The sequence below is a fragment of the Piliocolobus tephrosceles genome, chromosome 1 (assembly GCF_002776525.5).
Source record: "Piliocolobus tephrosceles isolate RC106 chromosome 1, ASM277652v3, whole genome shotgun sequence".
Lineage (NCBI taxonomy): Eukaryota > Metazoa > Chordata > Mammalia > Primates > Cercopithecidae > Piliocolobus > Piliocolobus tephrosceles.
The window spans coordinates 203308989-203334452 of record NC_045434.1 but is presented as its reverse complement, the minus strand read 5'-3'; the positions used below and the strand labels follow the sequence as shown (position 1 = coordinate 203334452).

Below are 25464 nucleotides of genomic sequence, written 5' to 3'. Positions count from 1 at the left end.
GATTACAGGCTTGAGCCACCGCACCCGGCCGCGAAATCTCCTTTCTTACGGCGCAAGTCTGTAGCCTCTCCAACCCCAATTAAGCCCCAAAAAGAGAAATCTCATCTCTGCTGATAACCAATGAAACTGTAAGCAATCTCATCTCTCATGGTGAGCACATCTTTATCAGAAAGTTTGGGGCCTCTCTGACCCCTATTAAGCCTCAAAGCCCTGGTGCGGCAGGCGTATTCTGGGAGCACACCGCCCTCAGCCCCGGACAGCTGGGAAGGTAGGCCCAGGCTTGGGAGTCAGACGGACCCAGTGATACCTCTAGCACGTCCAGCCCCAGCTATGAGCTATGCTCATGCATGCATGCGTCCAACTGTTTACTAAGGGACCAGTGGCGTGAACATGGACTTTAGTGACTTAATCTACTTTCTATGGCTGTTGAGAGACAAACAATTAGGAAAAGTAGACACCTACCAAACGGTTAATGTAAAATTAAGTACTAGAAATTAACATGTATCTGTAGATTATGTCTCACCAAAGCTATTATATAATAAAAAATACAAACGGTAAATGTGAATATTTACAGAATGTGGGTGATGGGTATACAAGAATTCTCTGTACTTTTTTTTTTTTTTTTTTTTTTGCAATTTGACAGTAAGTCATACTGTTCCACACTAAAAAGCTTTTGTGAAAAATCAGTACGCGAATACACCAGAGTGTAAGGTAACTAAGAGCCCATCAGACCAAGGAAGCAAAGCATCCTCCCAGGAGAATGAGGGTGCCCTGGCTGGTCTGCCCTCACTCCAACCCTCAGACCTGTGGAGCATCCAGGGGGCTGATACTCAGGTGGGCTACCCTTGGGCCCGCCCCGAGGGCTCCCTGCGGCAGGACCACATCCTGTCCCATTCCCTCTATGGCACTACCCACTGTGACTAAGCTATCAAACCGAATACACCACGGTGCGTCCACAGGCGAGTCTGCAGGAGGGCAGATGAGGGCACGGCTGCCTGGCTAACACAAGTGCCACTCAGGGAACACCTGTGGGATGGATGTGTCAGGTGCCAGATGCTAAGCTCATCACTGGTCAAACTGCACAGCACGGGGAAGGGTCTGGCTCTGGCAAGGTGTAGCACACGCATCCTTTCCTTCGAGAGGAAAAGGACCACTGGATGAACAGACACACCTGTGGGGCTCAGAGCTCACTGCTGGCAGAGGTGACGTCCAGGACACCGGCCAATACTGGCACTCAGAGACCCCACTCCAGAAGATCATCTCCTTTATTCCAGTCTGTCTCGAAACTCTCCCTTGGGGCAAGGCGAGCTAAGCAGATGAGTGTTTTGGTCCAGGGCCCAAGGCCCCATCTGCCTCCACAGGACAGGGCCCTCCTGGTCTGGACCGGCCCCATACAGAGTTGGAGAGATCAGGCCATTCTGGAATATTCCCGGAACACCTGGAGAGGGACTGACCGCCCCTGCCGGACCTAAGGTTTAGCAGGGCTCAGATGACTGGCAGCATGGGCTCCGTGAGCCTTTCTGGCTTCTTCTCCTGGATTCCTGCAGGTTAACTTACGAGGCGCATCAACAGTACCGAGAGAAGAGCAACTCAGAACAGACCTGCTAATACCCTTCCTGTTGGCGACAGATGGCTTGGTTCTAGCACACGGTTTTCCCTTTCAGCCAGCTTACAGGGAGAGCAGCCCCACATCAAAAGAGGGGGAAGAAAAACAAACAAAAAAACCCCACTTTGCTGGCAAAAAGGATGGGCCAATAATTCCTTCTTTCCTTTGGCCATTCTGGAAAGAAGGCTTGCAGCCCAGGGGCATTTCATCCTTCCGGAAGCTCCTTCACAGATCCACGCAGACCTGCGGTGCTGTGCCCGCCCAAGGCTTGCTCTCCTCTGTGTGCTGGGACACTGGGGAGAGGCAGGTCAGGCTGCCCTGGAGGGGAACCAGGAGAAATCCCGATGGCCTGACACTGTCGACACCCTCCGGCAACCAGTTCAAAAGCACCAGGTGGCCCACGGCTGCTTCCCCTCAGTCCCATCCCTGAGTGTTCCGTTTCTTCCAGAAAAATAAAACAACCGCATTAAAGTTTTATAGGGTGGAACTGGCCGTTTCCACTCCAACGTCCCACCCCGTGGCCTGGCTCCCACTACAGGCAGCTTCTCCTTGGCGGGCCACAGTGACCAGGTCTAAAGTTTCAAATGCTGGAGCCAGGGGAGGTAAAAATGCAAGCTCAATTGTGACCTCCTTGTGGGGTTACTATTCTTTTACCCACAATTTTAAAACTGACTGCAGGAACATTATTGTTTTTTAAAAAAGGAAATCTGAAAATTAGCCCACAATATCATAAATCAACTTATCCCATAAATCTGATTTTTCCAAATTCCCTTCCAGTCCAGATGCATTTTTATATAACCGTAAGCACAGCAAGAGTACCATGCTGAATTCGGCTTTTTACACTTGGCACAGAATCATTAGCATTTTTCCATGGAGCCGCATGATCTCCATAATCATTTTTACCAGCAAGGATAGTATTCAGTCGGATAGTATCCTAATTTACCGTCGATCTGACTTTTAATAAAGAAACAACGGCGACAGAGTTAGAGGTGGCGTGGTTGGTCTCTCGCTTTGAATCTGTTCCCTCTCTGAATCGGGGTGCTCCAACTGAGGTGAGTCGGACGTGCTGAGACCTGGCCTCTGCAGCTACAGCTCACACACTACAATAATTCAAGAATGGGCTTGCATTCCATTCGCCAAAAGGGATCTCCAGGGACTGGAGCAGCCACAAGTCTCAACCTGACATTCCGAGACAAAGGGAGCAGAGGATTGCACGGTTAGAAAGGCTTGTTTCAGAATCGCCCAGAAGCACCAGCCTCTCCTGCGAGTGCTGTCAGGACAGCTCCAGGACCTTCAGGTGGGAGGTGACTGCAGGGCGCACGGGCAGCGCCCCCACTACTTGGTTTATGGCTCTGCTCTGCGCGTGAAGCATTAATTAAAGAGGGACCACAACACGTTTTTGAAAATTTATTTCTTACCTTCTGCACTTTGATCATAATGACATGAAACAAGGAAAAAAATAATTTTTATGTGGTTTGCATTTATGAGTTTTTAAATAAAGGCTTTTGTGGGTATTTTAAGAATGTGCTAAAACGTTGTCTGAAACCACATAAAGCCATCTGAGGAGTTGCCCGCCAGAACTAACAGCACACACATGGAAGCACTTTAACTGGCCTTTGTATATTTAATGAGTCAAATAGTATTAATATTGTTTAAATGCTAACATGCTATTTCAATAAGGTGGCTCTACCATCGCCCGAGACTCTACTCTCAGGCCTCGCACATCCATGTGAGTGAATGATCAAATGTGGCCAAGCGCTGAGAGCAGGCTGCAGAGGAATTCACCCGCCCTGCCTTGGCCCCTGTCCATGCCTGATAATTTCAAAATCCCCCAACTCTGCAGGGAGGGAGGAATGGGCCCAGGACTCACTACCACAGCTCAGCTGATTTCGGCTCAAGAGGAAAAGCCCAGAGAGTCCCTGCAGTGAGGTCTCTGGTCAAGGAGGCAGAAGGGAGAGCTTTTTATTTTATTTTTTTGAGACAGAGTCTCGCTCTGTCGCCTAGGCTGGAGTGCAGTGGCATGACCTCAGCTCACTGTGACTTCCACCTCCCGGGTTCAATTGATTCTCCTGCTTCAGCCTCCCAAGTAGCAGGGATTCCAGGGGTCTGCCACCACCACGCCTGGATAATTACTGTTTCTTTTTTTTTTTTAGACAGCGTTTTGCTCTTGTTGCCTAGGCTGGAGTGCAATGGCACAATCTTGGCTCACTACAACCTCTGACTCCCAGGTTCAAGCAATTCTCCTGCCTCAGCCTCCCAAGTAGCTGGGATTACAGGCATGCACCATCACGCCTGCCTAATTTTGTATTTTTAGTAGAGACGGGGTTTCTCCATGTTGAGGCTGGTCTCGAACTCCTGACCTCAGGTGATCTGCCCACCTCGGCCTCCCAAAGTGCTGGAATTACAGGCATGAGCCACCGCGCCCGGTCTAATTATTGTATTTTTAGTAGAGACGGGGTCTCACCATGTTGCCCAGGCTGGTCTCTGACTGCTGGCCTCAAGTGATCCACCAGCCTCGGTCTCCACTTAGTGTTGGGATTATATAGGCGTAAGCCACCGTGCCTGATCAAGAACCTCTTTTAAACATGCAGGCCTAGGACCAGGCACAGTGGCTCACATCTGTAATCCTAGCACTTTGGGAGGCCGTGGTGGGAGGGCTGCTTGAGCCCAGGAGTTCAAGGTCAGCCTCTATAAAAAAAGAAAAAAGAAAGAAAAAAACAAACCGTGAAGGCCCAAAGAGAAAAGCATGGGCTTTTTCTAGGCTTCTTTCCTAAATGGAAAGCCAGGCAGCACGGGGAGCACAGGGCTGAAATCAATACCCACAGTCAAGAGGCTGAACGACACGCTCAAATCAGGGCTCCCCAGTGGCCAGGATAACACAGGGACTAGCTTGCAAAGACTGCGGAGATGTCTGCTTAGACAACTGTTGAACCATGAAGTGGGGGGGCCTCAGAAGCTCCAGGAAGATGAGGAGGGGGTGAAATGACAGACCAACTTGGGAATGACTGGGAGCAAACTGCTGGAGCCACCTGTTTGCTTGTGTCCACGGAAGAGCTAACTCCTTCAACGGAGAGCCATCAGTTTTACCAATGGTCCTGGCGCCTTTTAAAACTTTCCTAACATAGATTAACATTATGTTTTGTTTCGTTTTTTGAGACAGGGTCTTGCTTTGATGCCCAGGCTGGAGTGTGGTGGTGCGATCATGGGTCACTGCAGCCTCCACTTCCCGGGTTCAAGTGATCCTCCTCCCCCAGCCTCCCAAGTAGCTGGGACCACAGGCGTGCACCACCATGCATGGCTAATTTAAAAAAAAATGTTTTTTTGTAGAGACAGGGTCTTGCTATGTTGCCCAGGCCGGTCTCAAACTCCTGGGGTCAAGCAATACACCTGCCTGGGCCTCCCAAAGTGCTGGGATTACAGGTATGAGCCAGCTCACCCAGCAAAGATGAACATTTTTAAGGCAAACAGAATGGCAGAGCACTCAGTCAGCTGAGACTACTGAGTGGGGTGGTGGGGCCACTCTGAGTTGGGTCTGTAAGTCCTGCCATTTGAAAATTATGCTCATCACAACAGGCAGATGCAGGTTTCAAAACGCCAGGAGACTGGCAACACAGGGGGCACCTCTCTGGAGGAGCCAGGAGGCAAGGGCAAGGCCCTCCCATGGGACCAGCTGTTTATCAGCACAGCCGATCACAATTAAACATCTGGTTGGGTTTGTCTCTATCGTCACCTTGGTCCCTAAACGTGGATCAGCTAAAAGCCTAATGTGTCAGTAATTCTCTTCTTCTCAGAGTTTTCGGTCGTTTCTCCCCGAAAATCACTCTTCTAGTTGAATAATGTCATAGTCACGGATATAGATTCCATGTCCGTAACTTTTCAACCACAGGACTTCTGGGGGGAAGGAGAAGAAAGGGAAAACATAATACTTCACACTCAAAATGACCTACTTCACCAAAGTAAAAAGAAAAGAAAATATTTCAGCTCCAAAAGCTTTATGGAGTGTCTGAAGCTGAGGTGTGCGTGGAGGCCTGGGGTGGAAACTTGCTCCGGGAATCTGAGCTGTAGCTATGAATTACCCAATTCCCAGGCCTGGCCAACACTGGGCTACAAATCTAACAGGGAAAATGGGAGGGGAAGGGGCTTTGAAGTTGGTCTTTACTCCTTCCTTTCAAATCACCTCCCGGGAGAAGAGCTGGATTCGTGGCTTGAATACAAAGTCTCCCAACAGGTAATGAGTACATGCCACAAGAACCAAGGCCAGGACAGACCTGCTGGGAGCAGGGCTTTCCAGCACGAGCCAAGAAACAGACTCTGTGGTTTTTGGGTTCACTGAGACGTGGCCTTCTGGCTATTGGCGGGCTGGGCCACACTCACAGGACTTGGACCTCTGGCCTGAGTCATCTGTGACGCTGAGGCACAGGCAGCACCCACAGACGCGGCCAAGTTAGGGGCATCATAAGGTAAGCTCTATAGGTACTAGAATAGGGCTTTCTCCTGCAGTCAACTTCACTGAATAAAGCCAAAGGAAAGGCAGTACTTGGCACCAACACAGTGCAAAAGACTTTTTTCTTATTTGTAAAATCAAAGAGCTGGATCAGAGGCCAGTATAGAGGGGTCCCTCCCAGCTCTGACATTCCAGGATTTGGTGGTTGCATCAAGGCCTGTACGAGGCAAACTGAGCACCACACGGCAGGTTCCTAACATCTTAAGTCTCTGTCAAACCTTTGCTTACACACCTCCAGTGACAGTGAACTCATTACATTTCTGAGGCAAACATTTCTGTTCTGAACAACTCAGACAGTTCTCTCTGGACGTGAGTGAAAACTTCTCACTACTGCCTTCCGGAATCACAGAAAACAAGAACTTAATGCCCTTTCCTTGTACAGTCCTTTCAAACATTTAAAACTAGCGCACATAAACTCCAAGATTTCTCGTTTCTGACCTTCTCCTCCTTGTATTATTCCTCATATGACTCAATACCTTGTTTAGCCTTCTGAACATACTCCAGGTTGTCAACGTCTTAAAAGAACAGAAAACAATGCCCCAACTAAGTGTTAACCAATGCATAGCATAGCAGAGACCAGCACATCTCTTGGCAAAAAGGCTACTCCTCCTTCCAGCGCTCAAGACCAAATTAGCTTTCATAGTAATCACACCTAATTCATGCTACACATACTGAACTTGCAAAGTCATCTCAAATGGAATATTTTTTCTTTTTCTTCCTCTCTTTTTTTGAGACAGGGTCTCGTTCTCTTGCCCAGGCTGGAGTGCAATGGCATGACCATGGCTCACTGCAGCCTCAATCTTCTGGGCTCAAGTGATCCTCCCACCTCAGCCTCCTGAGTAGCTGGGACTACAGGTGCACGCCACCACACCTGGGTAATTTTACATTTTTTTTGTAGAGATGGAGTCTCGCTATGCTCAGGCGGGTCCTGAACTCCTAGGCTCAAGTAATCTTCTCACCTCGGCCTCCCAAAGTGCTGGGATTATAGGCATGAGCCAGGGTGCAGAGCTGAATATTTTTTCTTATGTGTTGCCATGAAATTGCCTCTCACATCCTGGACTTGAGAACTCGGTAGACTGGACCCAAGAATGTCACTTTCCACTCAAATCTGTTACAGATCACTCTCGTAGACATGACTTCAACATTTCAGCATCTCTTCTGGGATCCCAAGTCTGTTGTGATCTGTATTCTATCCAAGCCACTCTTCCCCCGAAGTCTTTATGCACGGGAATACATGTGAAAGCAGGGGACTGTGCAAATGAGGATGTCACTGAGTTACAGATCGCGTGGATTTCCAGAAAGAGCACTGGCAGCTCTACTGAGGGCTTCTGTGGAGAAATTGATGGTCCACTAGGAAGGAGGGCTCTGGTCTGGACACTTTTTTCACGTTGGAGTCAGTGTAAAGATGGAAACCAGGCCGGGCGCAGTGGCTCACACCTGTAATCCCAGCAATTAGGGAGGCTGAGGTGGGCAGATCACCTGAGGTCAGGAGTTCGAGACCAGCCTGACCAACATGGAGAAACCCTGTCTCTACTAAAAAAAAAAAAAAAAAAAAAATACAAAATTAGCCGGGCATGGTGGCACATGCCTGTAATCCCATTTACTTGAGAGGCTGAGGCAGGAGAATCGCTTGAACCTGGGAGGCGGTGGTTGCGGTGAGCTGAGATTACACCACTGCACTCCAGCCTGGGTAACAAGAGCGAAACTCCACCTCAAAAAAAAAAAAAAAGATAGAAATGCCCATAGCCTTGACTGAGTCGAGGGGACCTGCTATGGTTGATGAGGGAGAGGTAGAAGGGAACACAGGAGGTGGGGATGGCTGGAATGCTGGCTGAAGAGTTCAGACTAAAAAGTTTGAAATGTTGATGTAACTGAAAAAAGCAGAATTCCTCTATGATCTGGTGCTAAGCTAGGGAACCCGGGCCCTCAAACAGCTCCAACATGTAAGATTCCACGAGAGTCTTCCTTTCCCTACCCCATGTTCTCCCATCACATGTACGGTGTGTTCTGCTTCTGGGATCTCACTAAGGAATAGCAGCAAGACCTGGGACAAGTAAGTGGTCGTAGGCCAGGCACGGTGGCTCATGTCTATAATCTCAGCACTTTGGGAGGCCGAGGTGGGGGGGATCACTTGAGCCCAGGAGTTCAAGACCAGCCTGGGCAACACAGTGAGACCCTGTCTCAAAAAATATATATATATACATAAAATAAATGGTCATGAGGGACACTTTTTGCTGTAACTGGTGCTTGGTCATGACAAAGACAAGGTCATACAGGCATTAGTTCAAACAAACTCGCGGCTGGGTGCGGTGGCTCATGCCTATAATCCTGGCACCTTGGGAGGCCGAGGCGGGCAGATCACCTGAGGTCAGAAGTTCGAGACCAGCCTGGCCAACATGGTGAATCCTGTTTCTACTAAAAATACAAAAATTAGCAAGGTGTGGTGGCAGGTGTTTGTAATCCCAGCTACTCAGAAGGCTGAGACAGGAGAATTGCCTGAACCCGGGAGGCAGAGGTTACGATGTGCTGAGATGGCGCCACTGCACTCCAGCCTGGGCGACAAGAGTGAGATTCCGTCTCAAAAGAAACAACAACAAAAAAGAAACAGAGACTCTCAAGCTCCATGACTGATTTTATGGCAAAGAGGAAGAAAATAAAACCCAGAGGCAGAACCATTCCCCGGCAGCTGAGGTTCTGGCCCCAAAACAATGCCTTTTTGTTCCCTCCTAGGAACAAACTGCTATCAGCAATAGTTTGTTTTTCTGATCATCCTTAACATCCTTACAACAAAACAGGCACCTGGCATTCACAGGTGGGAACAATTTGACTCCACCCCAGGAAAAAGAGAAAACTGTCCATTCTGCTCAGAGAGGCATCTAAAACCTGGCCCCCTTCCTCATGGTGTAGACCAACATTCCTTTTTGCTCTGCTGGCTGCCCTCTAGCCAACTTCGAAAAGAAGCCGAGTACATCCTCTGTCCAATGGATAGGCGTGGGTGCTGCCCAGTGGGCACAATGTTGCAAAGTCCAGAGAGCTGCAGACGGCACACGAGGGGCTGCAGAATGTGGCTTCTCTTTCTTATGCTGTTGTACCAGCCTGCACTCAAGATGCATCTGGCAAACAAGCATGAGGAGATACAAGGAAGATCACAAGAAAAAAAACCAAACGGGCAAGCACTTGCCATGGCACCTGGCAGAGCAAGCACTCAACAACTGGTGGCTGTTGGTTTTCATTAGGCTCTTACTTTCTGAGCAGAGGGGAGAAGGCAACCTCGACGTGTTCTGAGCTGCCCTGGAAACGTCCCTCGGAAACACAAAGTGTGGCTTACTAGGAACGGTTCCGTACCCACAGGCACAGGCCCCACACAAAACGGAGAAAGATCCACACTTGGCTTTGGGCGGGCCATGTCCAGAGCTGATGCTGAAACTCGACCACCCTTGTTTGTGTGTTGAGACCAGCTGTTTTCACCACGGTTTAGGGAACACGGCCCAGAGGCTGCCCGTCGACACGAGACAGGTATTCAGCGGAAATTCCTTCCAGTACACACAGGTGCAACAATCCCCCGAGTCAACATACCAATCAGCTTAGGCATGTGCGACTTTAATGCCAGTTGCACTCAGAAGGCACATCTGGACTGCGGCTGCCGTGCTTCAGAGCCTCTCTTTTACGAGACTTTTATTTTTTTACTTAAAGAGAAATAATGAAGGCCTCTCTGGAAACAATGGTGCCACCGCTGGGGCCGGCTATCTGGCTCTGGGATCTGGTTTTGGGATCTGACCAAACTGTCCACACTCAGCACCACTGTGACTGTCTTCTGCTCTCTGGACTACTTGTAAAAACACTGCTGGCCCCATGGAGCTACCTCATGAGCCGTCAACAGTCAGGGCTTTCTGGGCTTCCAAGTCATCACTCTCATCCAAAGTTGCCATTGTTGAGAAATTCTGTGTCGGGGGCTTTGCATATCTTTTTTTTACAGTTAAGAAAACTGTAACCCAGAGAGAGAAGGAATGTGCCCAAGTCACAGGCTGAGAAGCAGGGATCTGGGAGGAGATGTCAGGCTTGGCTGGCCCCAGTGCCCGTATTCTGCCCCATGCCAGTCTGCCTGGCCATCCTGAGACATGCCAGCTGTGGTGGGATGGAGTGCAGACGGACAGAACAGGGTCGGCCTGTAGGTTAGATGCACGTATGAAGCCACATCACTGAACACAAAGCTGCCCCAAAGTGGAGAAAGACCAAATGCGGTGGCTCACGCCTGTTAATTCCAGCACTTTGGGAGGCCAAGATGGGAGGATCACTTGAGGCTAAGAGTTTGAGACCAGCCTGGGCAACATAGTGAGACCCCCCATCTCCATTTTTTGTTTTTCTTACAAAAAAAAAAAAAGTGGAGAGAGTCAGGGTTAAAAAGGGAGCCCACTGGGTGACCAGGAATCTGGGACACACCCTGAGTACCCCGTACTGGGGATTTTGGAGGGCTCTCTGCCTCAGTGAGGCAGCTGGGGCTGCTGGCTCGGTCACTGCAAGAATGCCTTTTTTTTTTTTTTAAATTAGATGTGGGGTCTCACTCTGTCACCCAGGCAGGAGTATGGTGGTGGGATCATAGTTCACTGCAGCCTCCACCTTCTGGGCTCAAGAGATCCTCCCACCTCAGCCCCCAGACACTGAGATTACAGGTGTGAGCCACTGCGCCCCACCCCACCTATTCTTGATACTAGCACAAAGCAGCTTTCCATCACAGAAGCCTGGGAAACATCTTAGCAAGGGGAGTGCAGGGTCTCTGGCAGGACGGCAAGGCTTGACCAAGGAAGGGAACTGGTCCCTGCTTTCAGCCGCGGGGTTTCACTCCAGCATGTGCAACGGCCCAAACCAAAGCTTGACTGTGTGCTATCTGGTCACAGGAACCCAAGAATTCCGGAGGCATCAGAGTCCCTGATGCTGACGTGGGGATCACGTTTATAAGCAAACTTGTTTTCTGCACACTCCTGTTTTCCATTTAACTTTCTTTCAGCAGATGAAAATCAGACCGCGCATGCCAAGCAACCAGACACTGGCCTGCAGCCTTAGGATGCCAGATGAAAGGGACCCCCAGGACAGGGGGCAACATGCAAGCCTGTCTAGACCCACTCTTTAGGGGCTTGCTAACTGTAGCAGCCCCCCCCGCCAGGAGCAGTGGTCACGAAAGAGCTGAAACGCACTGTGAGAGCAGGAAGCAGGCTCAGCTCTACTCCCCCAGAGCTGTGAGGTTTCTCCAGACCTTTCTCCCTGCTCTGCGAAAACAACACAACCGAGGTGGGCTTGGGTTTCCCCATTAAGTGCTTCTGGCACTTTCTCACAAGCCCCAGGCAGTGGCAAGCCAGTGTCCCATAGCAGGCAGGGCGGGTTCTCAGAGGCCTGTGCGCACAAGGCTGAAGACACAAACATGTTCAAACCCAAGTGCTAATCACACTGTGGACATGCCAGAAGCCAGCGACGGCCTGGCTCCACCCTGCTGTCCCGAGTGCAAGAGGAGTGGCAAGCGGTGCCCATCACAGGATCCCTCCGGAGGGCTTTACATCTGGGGAAAGGTCCTACCTCTGGGCAAGGAAATGAGAACACAGACCTCACCGAAGGGGCAGGGAGTGAAGGGGGATGTCCCCAACCAAACCGTCCCAGCAGCTCCAGGACATTCCTAAGCATTCTCCATTACTCCCCTTATTCTGCCCACCTCCCAGTGGGACTCTGACTCCGCAGGCCTGGCCATTTCCAGTGGTGGAAAAAGCCCCGGGGTACCTGGAACTGCAGAGCTCACTCAGCCAGACCAAGGGAAGCAGCCCTCCACTCTAGCTGAGCTGTCAGGTCCTTCCCACGACCGGCCTCTCCAATCCAGCCTCCACACTACTTCTGAGGAACTTCTTAGGATGCACATCAGAGCTGTCCTACCCTTCGAACCTTTCAGACAATTCCCAAGTCTCCCAGAATGACACCCAGAGGCGGCGCCCCACAGGCCTGTGCGCCTCTCCCCACTGCCCTGTCCTGTTCCGGCCTCCACTCACTGCCCACGACCACTGGGAATCACTTCAGGGCGTGGCCCAGGCGGTTCTCACTGCTCAGGGCACTGTCCTTGTCCTCCCCCAACACAGTACAGGGCTGTGCCCGGGATCCCCAGACCACCTGGGGCTATGCCCCAGACCCCAGACCATAATTCACTGCAAGGACTCACGGAATGCGGTACAAACTTGCCCTCGGGGCCAAGGGTTACTGCAGTGAAAGGGAATAGGGCAAAGGAAGCCCAAGGAGAAGGCGCAGGGGTCGGGGTCCTGAGAAACCAGGCACCAGCTTTCAATGCCCTGCTCCATGAAGTCACACAGGACGTGATGTACTCCCCCAGGGACGGGTTTGACTGCATGTGTGAAGTGCCGTCTACTGGGGAAGCACACCAGGAACTCGGTGCCCAGGGCAGTACTGCTAAGCACCCTCTACCTAGCACTTGGTAAAATTTCAGATGCCCACAAGGAAAGGAGAAGGAAGGCCATACTGTTTGCACACAGTTCAGGCGTTGGAAGCCACTCTTACCACGAAGTGGTGAGACCCCTCCCGAAACCCAAGTTCCCAGATGCCAGCCGCAGGCCAAGCTGGCAAGCAGGCCTCCAAGGGACCAAGGGACAGCAGTCTCAGGCCAGCTCTGTTAGCTCTCTCTACTCAAGTGCAAACCCCCTATAACTAACCCACAGTTCCTTCCTCAGAGCCTTCCCTAATATCCACACCCTTCGCTCTTCCCCACTGTAGGATCCAGCTCTTGTTCCTTTGCAGCATTTATCAAATTGTGCAAGTATTGTGTTCATCTGTTCACTCGTTCCTGTGTTGAAACATGGGCCCCGGTGAGGGAGGGACTGGGCCTTATGCATTTGCCACTGACTCTGGGCGCATGGCATTGTCGCTGGCAGGCTCTCGGTAAGGACCTGGTGACCGATCTCAAGGACTCTCTCTCCAGTCACTGCAGACGGGCACTACTAGCATCTCTGTTCAGCCTCACTGCATCCTGATGATGTAGACTGAGCAGCAATCATCAATTCCATTTTTAAGACAGAGATTTCCTGGAGGCCTTGCTGTGGGAAGCGGTGGAAGAGCTCCATCCTGAAACCATAGCTTTCTCGAATGATCACGAAGCCTGCTACCCCACCAGGTCCGCCACCCAAACAGCCCCATATCCGTGATCATAAATGCACAGAATGTAAGACGCACATACAGATACCTGCTGCACAATTCAAAGAGCCCTGTCACCCAGCAGCCTGGAAGGTGTTGGGTGGAGGCAAGGCCTGAGTGCAGTAGGGGCCTGACGCACAGTGTGTCACTGAGTGACACCTCAGCCAGCAGGATGGGTAAGGAAACGGAGGCTCAGAGAGGTTAACTCACTCGCGCACAGTCGGTCACCAAGAATAGACAAATAGAGAATCCAGTCCAAAGCTCTTTAAAGCCAAGGTCCTCTCCATTCTGTGGCCGGGCCTCAGACACCTTGGTGAGGGTCAGAGGCTTTTGGCGGGAGGTGGCGGTGCCTTCTGCCTGGAAAGCCTCCCAGCACTTACAGCTGCCTGCTCACACTTCTGCACTATTTCCCTGGAAAACCTCCCCCTATCGCCTGCAGTTCCTCCATGCTCGCCTCTCGAGGAAGGGGTGCACTGAGGGGCCCGGGGCTGGGAACCTGTAGTTTCAAGGACCCCGGAAATCAGGTGCAAACATTTCTCACATGTGAACATGGACGTCCCGCCCTTCCTGGGCCAATGTTCCTCAAACATCAAATGGCGGGAAGGAGCAGGAACAACTGCAGTTCTGAAATGGCCCAGAGGGTACAGGTGCTGGAGAGCCTAGGAGTGCCCATCCACCAAGCTCCTGGCTCCTCTACTCCTGGAGAGGCCCTAGGGCGCTGGGACTGCCACGAGGACGCCAACCTTGTTTCACTCTATAAACTTCTTCCAGACAAGGAGGGCTGATTGGAAAAGCTAATTAAAGCTTTTGAAGATTATCTCGGAACTGAAGCAAGGAAAAACACAAAATTCCCTCCCACCCTGCTCCTCCACCCCCCAGACTCTGGCCTTCATTAGGCTTTGATTTCAATCAATTGCACACCCACTAAAATTAACTTATAAGGCCAATAAATTGCAACCGCATGTTTGAAGGTATTATCTGCTCCAAGCCAAGAGCCAAGGACTTCAGAGCACGGGGCGAGATGTCTGGCACAGATGGGAGTAATCATCTTTGGAAGGAGGCAGTGCCAGCCCTTTGGTCAGAACATCTGGTCCCAGGCAGAACTCGGGGCCGACACAGGCCAGGGCCAGACTTGCTGCGAAAGCTTGAGCAGGGAAGGTTTCCTGTCTTCTCCAGGAACCTGAAAAATCAAAGTGTTAATCTTTGGGTTCATGGCAGCCCACTGGTCGCTCACACCAGCAAGATATTCCTCTGAGAGCTGCCGGTGCCTGACCTACAGCAAAGTCTCCACTTCTAAGTCTCTCCCAAGCAAGATCACTTAGGTCAAAGATGAGGTTTTGTGACTGATGAGCTAGACTAGGCTTGGAACCTAAGAAAGCAGAGTCGGCTCTGCCGAGATAGAACGTCAAATGATCCTCCAAGTCAGCTGCCCAGGAGCTGGCCCGCTCCATTGCCTTTCCCTCTGCCTCAGCACTGAGTTCTCGTGACATCCCCTGGATGAGCCAGGCCCATCAATTACAGGCAGAAAACCATCTCGGGGCTTGGTAGAGAGAATAGCCTAGATGTTGGGGACCAGGTGGGTGGGCTGGTTGGGGAGGGAAAGTGATGAAAATGAAGGTGACTTGAGAGCAGATAACACCCTTACCTGGCCCCAGCACTCCAGCAAAATGTGCTTGTCATCTCTTAAGCATTTGCACAAATTGGCTCTTTTAACCTAAAAACAAGGCTGTTTGGGTAGTGCTATCCACAGGGGCTTGACGGTTACTCTCCTCAGGAAAGTGCTACTGTGATCCCTTCTGCCCCTGAGGATGGCAGAGAAAGGAATCATCAGTATGGAAGGGACGTGGAAGTGAGAGTGCCGCAGGGGCCCAGCAGGGGGAGGGCAAGCCAGGAGCTAGCGGACTTCAGAGGAAGCCGTGAGGACACACGGCTCAGCCCCCTGCACCCTTACTTACCTTTTGCCCACCTTAAGGAGTCATGCTCCCAACTGCTGGCCCTTTCAATCCACAGGGGGGAGGGGTTGCCTCATCTCCAAGGAGTTACAAGCCAGAAAGACCTGCTGGTCAACCCATCCCCTGGCCCAGCTCCACCATTCTGACATTGATTCCATGTGCTGATGATTAAATCCAACTCCCTGCAAAGTCAGAGCCTTTATAGAGCCAGGGATCAAAGCTCAGAGCCTGAAGACAGAATCCACGTCTTTCCCTCAGGATCCAGTGAAGAAGATTTTTCTCTCCGGTGGCAGAGGGAGCCTCTGGGGAGATGGTAAGTTCTGCTCTCTGGGAAGGCTGGTGTGGCCCATGGGCCGCCTGGATCATGCTCTAGGTCTCTGGACCCTCAAGCCTGTCTCTTCACCAATGTCTCCTTCCACATATTTTTAATTTTTTAGTTGTGTTTTTTTTTTTTTTCCCCAGAGACAAGGACTCACTCTGTCACCCAGGCTGGTGTACGATGGCATGACTATAGCTCACTGTAGCCTTGAACTCCTGGGCTCAAGTGATCCTCCCACCTCAGCTGAGTAGCTAGGCCTATGTGTGTGTGTGTGCCTCTATGCCTGACTAATGTTTATATTTTATTTTTTGGAGGTACGGGGTCTTGCTATGTCGCCCAGCCTGGTCTCGAACTCCTGACCTTAAGCAATCCTCCTGCCTCAGCCTCCCAAAGCACCATTCATCTTTTCAAGCAGGGCCTCAAGGAGTAAGGACAAAGCTAACAGGCGAATGGGTGGGGGACAAGGACCTCGTTCCAGACTGTGGCACACACGGCCAGTGCCTGTGGGTGCTACGTCAGCCGACAACAAACATACCCACAGACGGCAAGTCCAGTCTTCTGGCATGAGCCAGCAGGATACAGCAGGGGCAGGAACAGGGGTAGAACAGGGTATTCGAGGCCTCTTTATTCCTTTTTTTGGGTCAAATCTCTGTGTGAGCAAAGTCCAGTGTGACCTTCCCAGCATAAAGAGACTTTTGAGTCCATAAAATAAGTGGCTCCCTGGAAGCTGGCTACAGCAGGGTGTCCCCACAGGAGGATTCTGAGCTCCAACATGGCAGGAGCCTGGCAGCTCTCAGTCATTCGATGGGGTTGGTGGTCAGGAGGCTGGAGCTCAAGTCAAACATAGTCCTAACTGTGATTCATCAGGATCCGACAATTCAGAAGCACCTGGAATCGTTGTGAATTAAAGACCCTGTCAACACAGTCTGCTCTTCCAACCCCCAACCACCAGGGGCGCAGGCTTGAAGTGTGTGGCCTGAAAGTGGCAGCTGCACCTATGCAGTCCTCCTGGGCACAAGGGCGAGCCCAACCTGCTCTTAAGGGGTGGCTTCTCCAGCCACTCCCCTTTTCTCCTCGCACGGTGGGTCTGGCTGAAGCTCCGGCCATCTCTCACCAGGCCAGGGACACCGGCCACTTTCTTGGCCCCTCAGGCAGCAGTTCAGGGTTACCAAGCCTGCAGACGGGAGCATTGGGTAGAGGTCTCCTCTCAGAGTGACCCTTGCCTGAACCCATCTGCCAACCTGAACAGAAGACAGGTGGGAGAGCTGTGGCCTCGCTCAGGGGACAACAAACAAGTCTTTCTGCGAGAAAGCATTTGTACGGGGAAGGGCTGGACGAAAGATGAAGAGAAAGCGATGGCCTACTGCCTCTCCACCCCATGGAAAACTGAGTGTGACCCTGGCCAATGCCCCTCAGGAGACAAGGCCACCCAGCTGACTCCCCTCTGCTCCAAAGCCATGGGGAAAAGAGCTTGCATTCCAGGGCCTGCTGTGGTCACTTACATGGCCACCAACAGCCTCGCGGGGCGCTCTGGGAATGGGAACTTCTGGAGATGAGCAATGTACACCAAGATGTTTTTTAAAAAGAAAAAAAAGAGACTTGTTCTCTTAATTTTTAGACTATAAATGGGTTTGTTCGTCACATGTGGTTCAGCCGGGAAAATGTTCCTCGCATATGGTCCCAGGAAAGAGAGCTCCTCAGCACACCCCAATGGCACTGGGTGACTCAAAATTCATGCCTCTGGTGTCCCGGATGACAGCTCCAACTGCTGTCCCTTTGGTGGTCTGCGATCCCTGTCACCCAAGAAAAACCTGGCTTCACTGCCCCTGCACATGCAAGGGAAGGAAGGGCCTCCTGCCTCTCCTGTGGGGCCACTGAGCCCTTGTGCTCCCTTCTCCTCCTCCTTCCTGAGGTGCTGGGAACAGAAAGGCACCGGCCTGGATCCCACTACACACTGTCACAGACCCTCGGGGTCTGGGTTATCCAGTTCAACCCCCAATTGGGGGCAGGATGCTGTCTTGTCACCCCTCTTTCAACTCCACCGAGTCAATTTACCTTCAGAGAGGAGTGTGTAGACAAGTCAAAGGCACACAGAAATCAAAAGCCACCTTACAAATATACATTTCCCAGGGAAGGGAAAGGCTTCACCAGAGCCAGCATGAAGAGTGAGGCCTCAGCTATGGCTCCTGGCTCCTGTGGTTTTCTAGCTGTGTTAACCAGCTTGAGTACTTCTCTGAGCCTCAGCTTCATCAGCTGCCAAATGGAGTAACTCCCACTTGTCCTACAGTCACTGTAAGGATTCAGTGATTATTCTGAAGAGTTTTAATGATAATAGGGAAATTCTCATGATAACAGGCCAACCAAGCCCCTGCAGAAGCACACACCATGTATTGTTACATATGTGAACGATGAGATGGGAAGGGTGAACAAGGGAAGCAGAAGTTCAAGATGAAACTGGGCTCTTCCCCAAGGCTGGCCCTAAATGGCAAAGTAAGGCAACACATCTGAATCACTTTATTAAGGGAGTAACAACATGAACGCTTACGTCTCATAAAAAATCAGAATCCCCCTCCTCCATATCTCAACGTGTAGCCCAGTAAAAAGCCAGAGTACAGCCTCCTCATAGAACAGAAGGGGTGAGGCCAGGCAACTTCCTCAGGCTTAGGGGACGGCATGCATGGCAGGTTAGCTCCCTAAGCTGGGGGAAAATCTAGCAAACACTTTCAAGGGGGAACGTTCCACTTCCACCTTCAAACTTGACTGAAAGGGCAGGCTGTATTCCTGGAGTATCCTGAGATGGCTCCTGAGAAGTTTACAAAGCTATAAAAGGGGCCAATTTTGCCCAAATCTCTTTCAAATCGACTTGCAATTTAAAAGAGGCTGAGGGTGTGCACTTGCTGGTTGACAGCTGTGTGTGCACATCAAGGGGCACCAGTCTCAGGGCCTTAGACAGGTGTTTGCCCCTGCCTCAGAGACCCTGCCACGACCAGTCCCCCTGCCTGGCTGGCTTCCTTGATGTCAGACCTCGGTCAAGTATCTCCTCTCAAGAGGCTTCATGGGCCGCTCTACATAACAAGTCAGCTGCTCCCTGTTATTACCAGCAGCACTGACTTGTTCACTTGTCCCCTGTTTGTTTTTCCACAATGGAGCGTGGTGAGGGCAGAAGCCTCATCTACCACGTACGAGGTGCATCCTTGGTACACAGCGAGCACCAGGCTCATGGGAGGCACTCAAACATCTGCTGAGTAAATAAATTGATGTTGGACTCTGGAGCTGGATAAGGATGATTTGATATCCCAGTTCCATCACTTACTAGCTCCGTGAACCTGGGTAAGTTATATCACCTTTCTGATCTGTCAACTCGTTTGTAAGAGGGGGATAGCCCTCTCTCATGGGTTCTTGTGAAGACCGAATGAGAGAACACCTGGAGGCCCACTGGCATGGCCACTGGTAACTGTTCTCACCATCGTTATTTTATTACCAGTATTATCACTTTAATATCAAACTGATTCTACCTAGCATTCTTGTTTAATAGCTGGATTGGCTTCTTACCAAATGGGCAGGTAGAAGACAGTAAAAAACAATTACAAGTAAACTACCACAGAGCAATGAGTCAGCTTTTCAGTATCACTGGGGAAGGAGCTATTCTACAATAGGACACAGTTCTAGATATAATAACCTTTAAAGACTGAAGCCTATTTTAACTGTGAAAATCAACAATTTATGGGAATTTCAGACAAATATGGGTTCAAATCCTAGCTTTTCATCTCCATGTCCTGTGGTCTTGTGTGAGTCATTTAACCTCTTGGAACCTTGGTCTCATTTGTAAAAAGAGGAACAAAACCATCTTCCCCAGAGGTTCTTGTTAAGGAGTAAAGATAACATATATAAAATACTCGTACGTAATAGATACCAAAGATAAGGCTGTATTACAAACTGATGCGTTTCAAGGACACTGAAATGTTTAAGGCCATTTATTCCTGTCTTCCGTAGATCTGTGCTTGTGTATTTCATTCTACTATGTGCTATGGGTTTTCTGTTTGTGTGTCAGATATTGAGAAGTATCACTTTTCCTCGCAAATCAGCTTCTAAAAGAAACTTTTTAATTTCTTTGAGGCAGGATCTCACTCTGTCGCCCAGGCTGAAGTGCAGCGGTGCCCTTACAGCTACTGCTGCAGCCTCAAACTCCTGGGCTCATGTGGTCCTCGCACTTCAGCCTACCAAGTAGCTCGGACTACAGTTGCATGCCACCATAGCCAGTGAATTTTTGTATTTTTTTTTTTTTTTTTCGTAGAGATGGGGTTTCACCATGTTGCCCAGGCTGGTCTCAAACTCCTGGGCGCAAGCCATGTGCCCACCTTGGCCTCCCAAAGTGCTGGGATTACAGGTGTGAGCCACTGTGCCTGCCAGAAATTCTTTATGTGTTACAGCAAGCTGCCATGAACTATACAGCCACTCCAAATACTTGCAAAGTGAAGACATGAACCCCTCACACTAAGTAGGGCAGCACTACCTTTTTGACACTGTTCGGATGATTCCTTTTCTTAATGTCCATTTCCTTGCTTACATCCTAGGCCAGGGGTGGGCGAACTACAGACTGGAGGCCAAGCCCCACCCATCTCAAAGCTCAAGAGGTGAATTTTACATTTTAAAGGTTAAAGAGAAAACAAACCAAGAAGCAGCAACAGAGACCTTGTGTGGCCTGCAAAGCCTAAAACGTTTAGTATCCGGTTCTTTACAGAAAAAAGTCTGCCAACTTGAATTAGTATTGCCTATTTTACAGTTTAGATATATTTTCAGTATAGAACTTAATTATAAAAGAGATTCTGTTGATTATGGCTAACTTTCTCTGGGGTCCTTCCTTGTAAACCTGAACAATTAAGTGACATGTTGGTGCTGCAGTGCTGGGAGGCAGGATTAGACAGAGCAGGAAGAAATCTCAACAGATCTAGCAAAACGCTTTTTAAGGCAGGTGCCGAGGCTGCGAACAACTCAGGATTCAGGAAGATGTTTGCTGTTCTGCTCCCACCCTGTAAGGACTGCGCTCATCCTGGCCTGGGAACAGCTGGAGGTGGAGGCCCCTGAGCTTCAGGTCAGAACTGAGCGTGTGGTACGGCAAAAAATCCATAAGCACCTTTGGAGATAAACAGGCCTGACTTTAATTCCTGCCTCTACCCCTTGCTGTGGACAAACACTTTAATCTGTGTCTTAATTTCTTCATCTGAGAAACGAGGACTAAACTAGCTATGTTTGTGAGGATTTGAGATGCTATGTAGAAATACCTGGCACTGTTTCTTACACACAGTAGGCGCTGTACTGTGGTATCTGCTGTTATGATGAATCAGGATGCAGGGGAACAACACATAGTGAAGTATGGTAGCATTCTATGACCGAGTCATCTCATAACCAACCCAACCACCAAACGAGTGCCCTGCATCCTGCTATGGATGGCTCCCAATTTTAGTTAGGTGAGCCAGTTAACAGATTCAAGGGAGAATGCCTGGCCAGGTAAGATTCAAGATAGAACACTGTCACTTAGGATTTACCTCTCAAAAATCACAAGAGCTAAAGTACAACAGGAGAAAGTGACTCACAGGTCTCGATACTGGTCAAAGGCATTGTTGGCTTCCACCTCCAGCTTTCTCAGCCGAGCCGACGGCATGGCCCCATCCTCCAAGGGAGGGTCATACTTGTTACTCCATGGTGACCTGGAAGGGAAGGAAGGAAAAGTACATTCCATGAATCATTCCATGAAGACATGGCCAGTGAGCAGGGCTGAGCCCTGGCGATCTGAAATTTCCGAGGCAAAGCTGCTAGCTCCGACAAAGGTTTTTCTGGGTCCTGGCAACAAACAGGACTTTCTGGAGGTCTGGACAACAAGGACTCTGATGCAGGCAGACTGGGACACACGCCCATGCTCCACATCTCACTGGCTGTGAACACTCAGCAAGTGTCCCAACTCCCTGAGCCTCACTTCCCTCCTGTGTAAAATGCGGCTGCTACTTGCTCTGCACACAGGGCTGTCATGAGAAACGAGACAAGCAGATCAAGCGCCCAGACCAGAGCTCACCAGACTGTCAGTGTTCAACAAATGCTAGTTCTTTCTTACCCGCTTTCTCAGTTTCGTGTTCACCACCTATTTTTTTTTTCTTCTTCTTCTTTTTTTTTTTTTTTAGACAGAGCCTTGCTCTGTTGCCCAGGCTGGAGTGCAGTGCCGCAATCTTGGCTCACCACCAACCTCCGCCTCCCGGGTTCAAGCGATTCTCGTGCCTCAGCCTCCTGAGTAGGTGCAAGCCACCAGGCCCGGCTGATTTTTGGCCGTGTTGGCCAGGCTGGTCTCAAACTCCTGGCCTCAAGTGATCTGCCTGCCTCAGCCTCCCAAAGTGCTGGGATTATAGGTGTGAGCCACCACGCCTGGCCATGTGTTCACCACCTTATAGTTCAACAGATGCCCACTCTCCTCCCTGACTTGCTGGAGGCTCTAGATAAACTTTACGACCTTCTTACACAGTAAGCATTAAGAAGGGAGCTGTCAGGTACAGAGGCAGGCAAGAGACACAGCTCCACAGGGAAATGCTGATTACATTAGAAGACCTGAGTGATCAGGTTCTCCATGTGAACAGAGAACAGCTTTTCCAACATCCAAGGGTTATGCACACATATAAAGACTGCTAAGTAATGAGAACCAGTCTTTTTGCAGCCCAAAAGACTTGCTGTATTTCTTGAAATGTATTTTGCCACATCAGGAAAGCATTTAATCACACAGAGAACTGGAAAGGGGGTTATAAGGGAAAGATCTGCTCATTAACTCCTGCAGGTGGGGTTCAGACAGCCGAGCGTTCAGAGAAAGTAGCAGAATTAAAAAGGTGAAAGAGGAATGAAAAGACAGAGAAGACAACATGGAATTCAGAAAAAGTCCTTCACACTCTTGGTCTAAACGCCTCGGTGTTTCCACTGTCAGAGACCCACACTGCCTTTTCCACATCCCCTCCTGACCACAGACCTTCATTCGCATCACTGTGATGTGGAATGCATGTTAAGGAAAAAAAAAAAAGCATGCGCATCTCTTCCAAACCCCAGTTTTAACGAATTCTGTGCACAGATATCTTTCTTCTTGGTTAAGTGATGCTCCACCAGGCACCTCCATCAGTAGATCGTGGAGCATGGAACCAGAATAAGCTGGGCAGCCTCTTCCACCAGCCACCCGCAGGCAGCTTTCTCGGAGGCTGGTTCACACGTGTGTTGGGGAAGAGTTGCTGTGCTTGGTGTCCCCAAAGAGTCTCCAGGCAGGCATTACACTCCTGATCACCTCCAAGCAGAACGAGTCTTTGGAAATCCTTCTTTCCAAGCCGACCACTTTCTGCTGCTCATTGCAGTTTTGGTAAAGACTTTGCAAGAATGGGATGAGACACCCCTTGTGGCCCCATGACCAGCAGCCAGTTTTCATGGTCACATTGGACCATGTGCACACCATGGGAAGGAAACCGTCAACAAGCTGGGACCCCAGATGGCTGGGAAGACGGGCATGCCGCCCACAATAGATGGCTCGGTTCTCCTGAGAAGCCAAGCGCAGGCTGGCGTGTCGGTTCTTGTAGCCTGCTGCTCCTCCCTCTGAAACGGGGATGCCCAACAGAACTTCCTGAGACATGGAGATGCTCTCAATCTGTGCTGTCCAAAACCAGTCACGAGCCATGTGGGGCTGCTTGCATACTTACAATGTGACCAGTATGACCAAGTGACTAAATTCTTAATTTTATTTAATCGGAATCAATGTGAATGTAGATAGCTCACTCTAGAACCTCAGCTATGAGGGGGCAAGAGCCTTTTCTGTCACCTTCTCTTCGGGTTGCTCAGCACCTAGAACAGTGCCTGGCACTCAACTACACACTCATTAAAAAAAAAAAAGTTTTTAAAAATGAATGTGGCCGGGCGCACTGGCTCATGCCTGTAATCCCAGCATCTTGGGAGGCCGAGGCGGGAGGATCACAAGGTCAGGAGTTGGAGACCAGCCTGGCCAACATGGTGAAACCCCATCTCTACTAAACATACAAAAAAATAGCTGGGTGTGGTGGGCATGCACCTGTAACCCCAGCTACTCAGGAGGCTGAGGCAGGAGAATCGCAGGAGAAGGTGGAGGTTGCAGTGAGCCAAGATCGCACTGCTGCACTCCAGCCTGGGTGACAGAGCAAGACTCCATCTCGGGGAAAGAAAAAAAAACAATGAATGAATTCTTCTTGTCCAATCACAGTTGTAAAAAAATAAAAATAAAAAAGAATGAATTCTTGCACCCACCCCGCAACAGAACCCACCACTCCCTCCTCCCTCCCACTCCCTCTCACACAGATGTTGATCCTCATGCCTGTCATATTCTTGCCCTTCTTCCCTCACCCTCAATTGCAAGAGGCCTTTGAGAGAAGAGAGCCTGTGCTGCCTGCCTTTGTCCCCAGTACCTGGCCCTGAGTCAGTGCCAAGTGGATGCTGCTGGTGGACTGAAGCCTCACAGCCCGGGAGAGGAAGAGAGGGGAATCTGCTGGTGTTCTGCTCCTCCAAACCAAGAGATGGAGCAGCTTTCTGGCTTTTTTATGCTGAGGGGCACCTAAGCACTAAAATACAAAAACACCAAATCAACAAAGGCCTCTCATCAGATCTCAAGAGACAAAGATCCAGGTGAAAAGATGCTGTCACCATGATTTATCTATAAACAAGGCTTGGTTCTTCTGCTGGCCGGGGGAGTGGATACAAATCTGAGGGGGTGGAGCTGAACTCCCTCCTTCCCTGGGTGGCCCTTTGAGACTCTGCAGCACACTCACACGCAGGACCGTTCCCACAGTTCGATGACGGCCATTGCCTTCCTGTAGGCCAGGAAGACCCGACCCAAGCGGTGTTCCACTTCAAGGCACCCTGATTAGACACAAGAGCCCATCTCTCGGGCAGACTGGGGGCCTGCAATTTGCAAGAAGCCTGTAACTCACATTTCTACTGGCTCACAGACGATAGCATTTCAAGCTGTTAGTCCCGAAGCCAGGGTAATTGTAGCTGAGGGAAATATCATAACATTACCCAGAATATTCTTAGTGGAAGGGGCACTCAGAACACACTTAAGAGCTTAAATGGAGGCCATTTGAAAAAAGACAGATGGACAGGAATGCTTAGATTTCAAAAGTCAGGACTTTCATTTCCCTCCGAGAAGGCTTTTTGTTTCAGCTAACAGGTTTCAAACGGTGCTGCTGGCAACGGTCACACCATAAGGATCTTATTTAAGTAAACCATCAAAAACAGTCAGGATGGAAATCTGTGGAGAGAATCAGAAGACCTTGAAGTTTCATAACGAGAAGAGGAGAAAGGAAAGACATACTTTCTGCCTCCACACCCCAGGCTCCTCTCTAAAGGCCTGAGATCCCCCAGAGCTGGTGGTGGGGCCTCAGGAATGCAGGTGGGGGATAAAGGGGTGACCTGGAAGGGCTGCAGGTACCAAGTTTCCCTCAGAGCCTGGCCTGGCCACGGACCTAGACATGATCCCGTCCTTCTACCAGCTGCTGCAGAACAGCTGCCTTACACAGTAAACTGGAGTTTTTAGGTGCAAATAATAAATATAATAATGATGTTGATTAAGCAAGACCAGTTCAAGGACCACCTCCTCCAGGAAGCGTTCCCTGAATTGCATGCCGGGTAAGAATACTCCTCCCTGCTTGCTCCCTGGTCTGTCAGACCACTCCCCACCTTCACTGGACTTCTCTAAGGGCTGGTCCGGTCCACCCACCACCTTATCAGTGGCTCCCTGGCTGGGCAATGTGGCTCACACCTGTAATCCTAGCAATTTGGGAAGCTGAAGTGGGAGGATTGCTTGAACCTAGGAGCTCGAGGCCAGCCTGGGCAACAAGTGAGGCCCCCATCTCTAGAAAAG

The 25464-nt window shown here is 50.3% G+C and overlaps 1 protein-coding gene across 3 annotated transcripts in view; it reads right to left on the bottom strand.

Moving 5' to 3' along the window:
* The window catches only part of CAPZB (capping actin protein of muscle Z-line subunit beta), a 150082-nt gene that overhangs the window by 20334 nt on the left and 104284 nt on the right, over nucleotides 1–25464 (bottom strand). For 2 of the 3 annotated variants that reach the window (XM_023219798.1, XM_026455935.2), the window contains exon 4: nucleotides 21155–21268. In XM_023219798.1, the coding sequence (XP_023075566.1) occupies nucleotides 21155–21268 (114 nt within the window). Of the gene's footprint in view, nucleotides 1–18301; nucleotides 18316–21150; nucleotides 21269–25464 lie in introns of those variants that run through there. The other variant, XM_023219800.1, reaches the window with a different exon arrangement.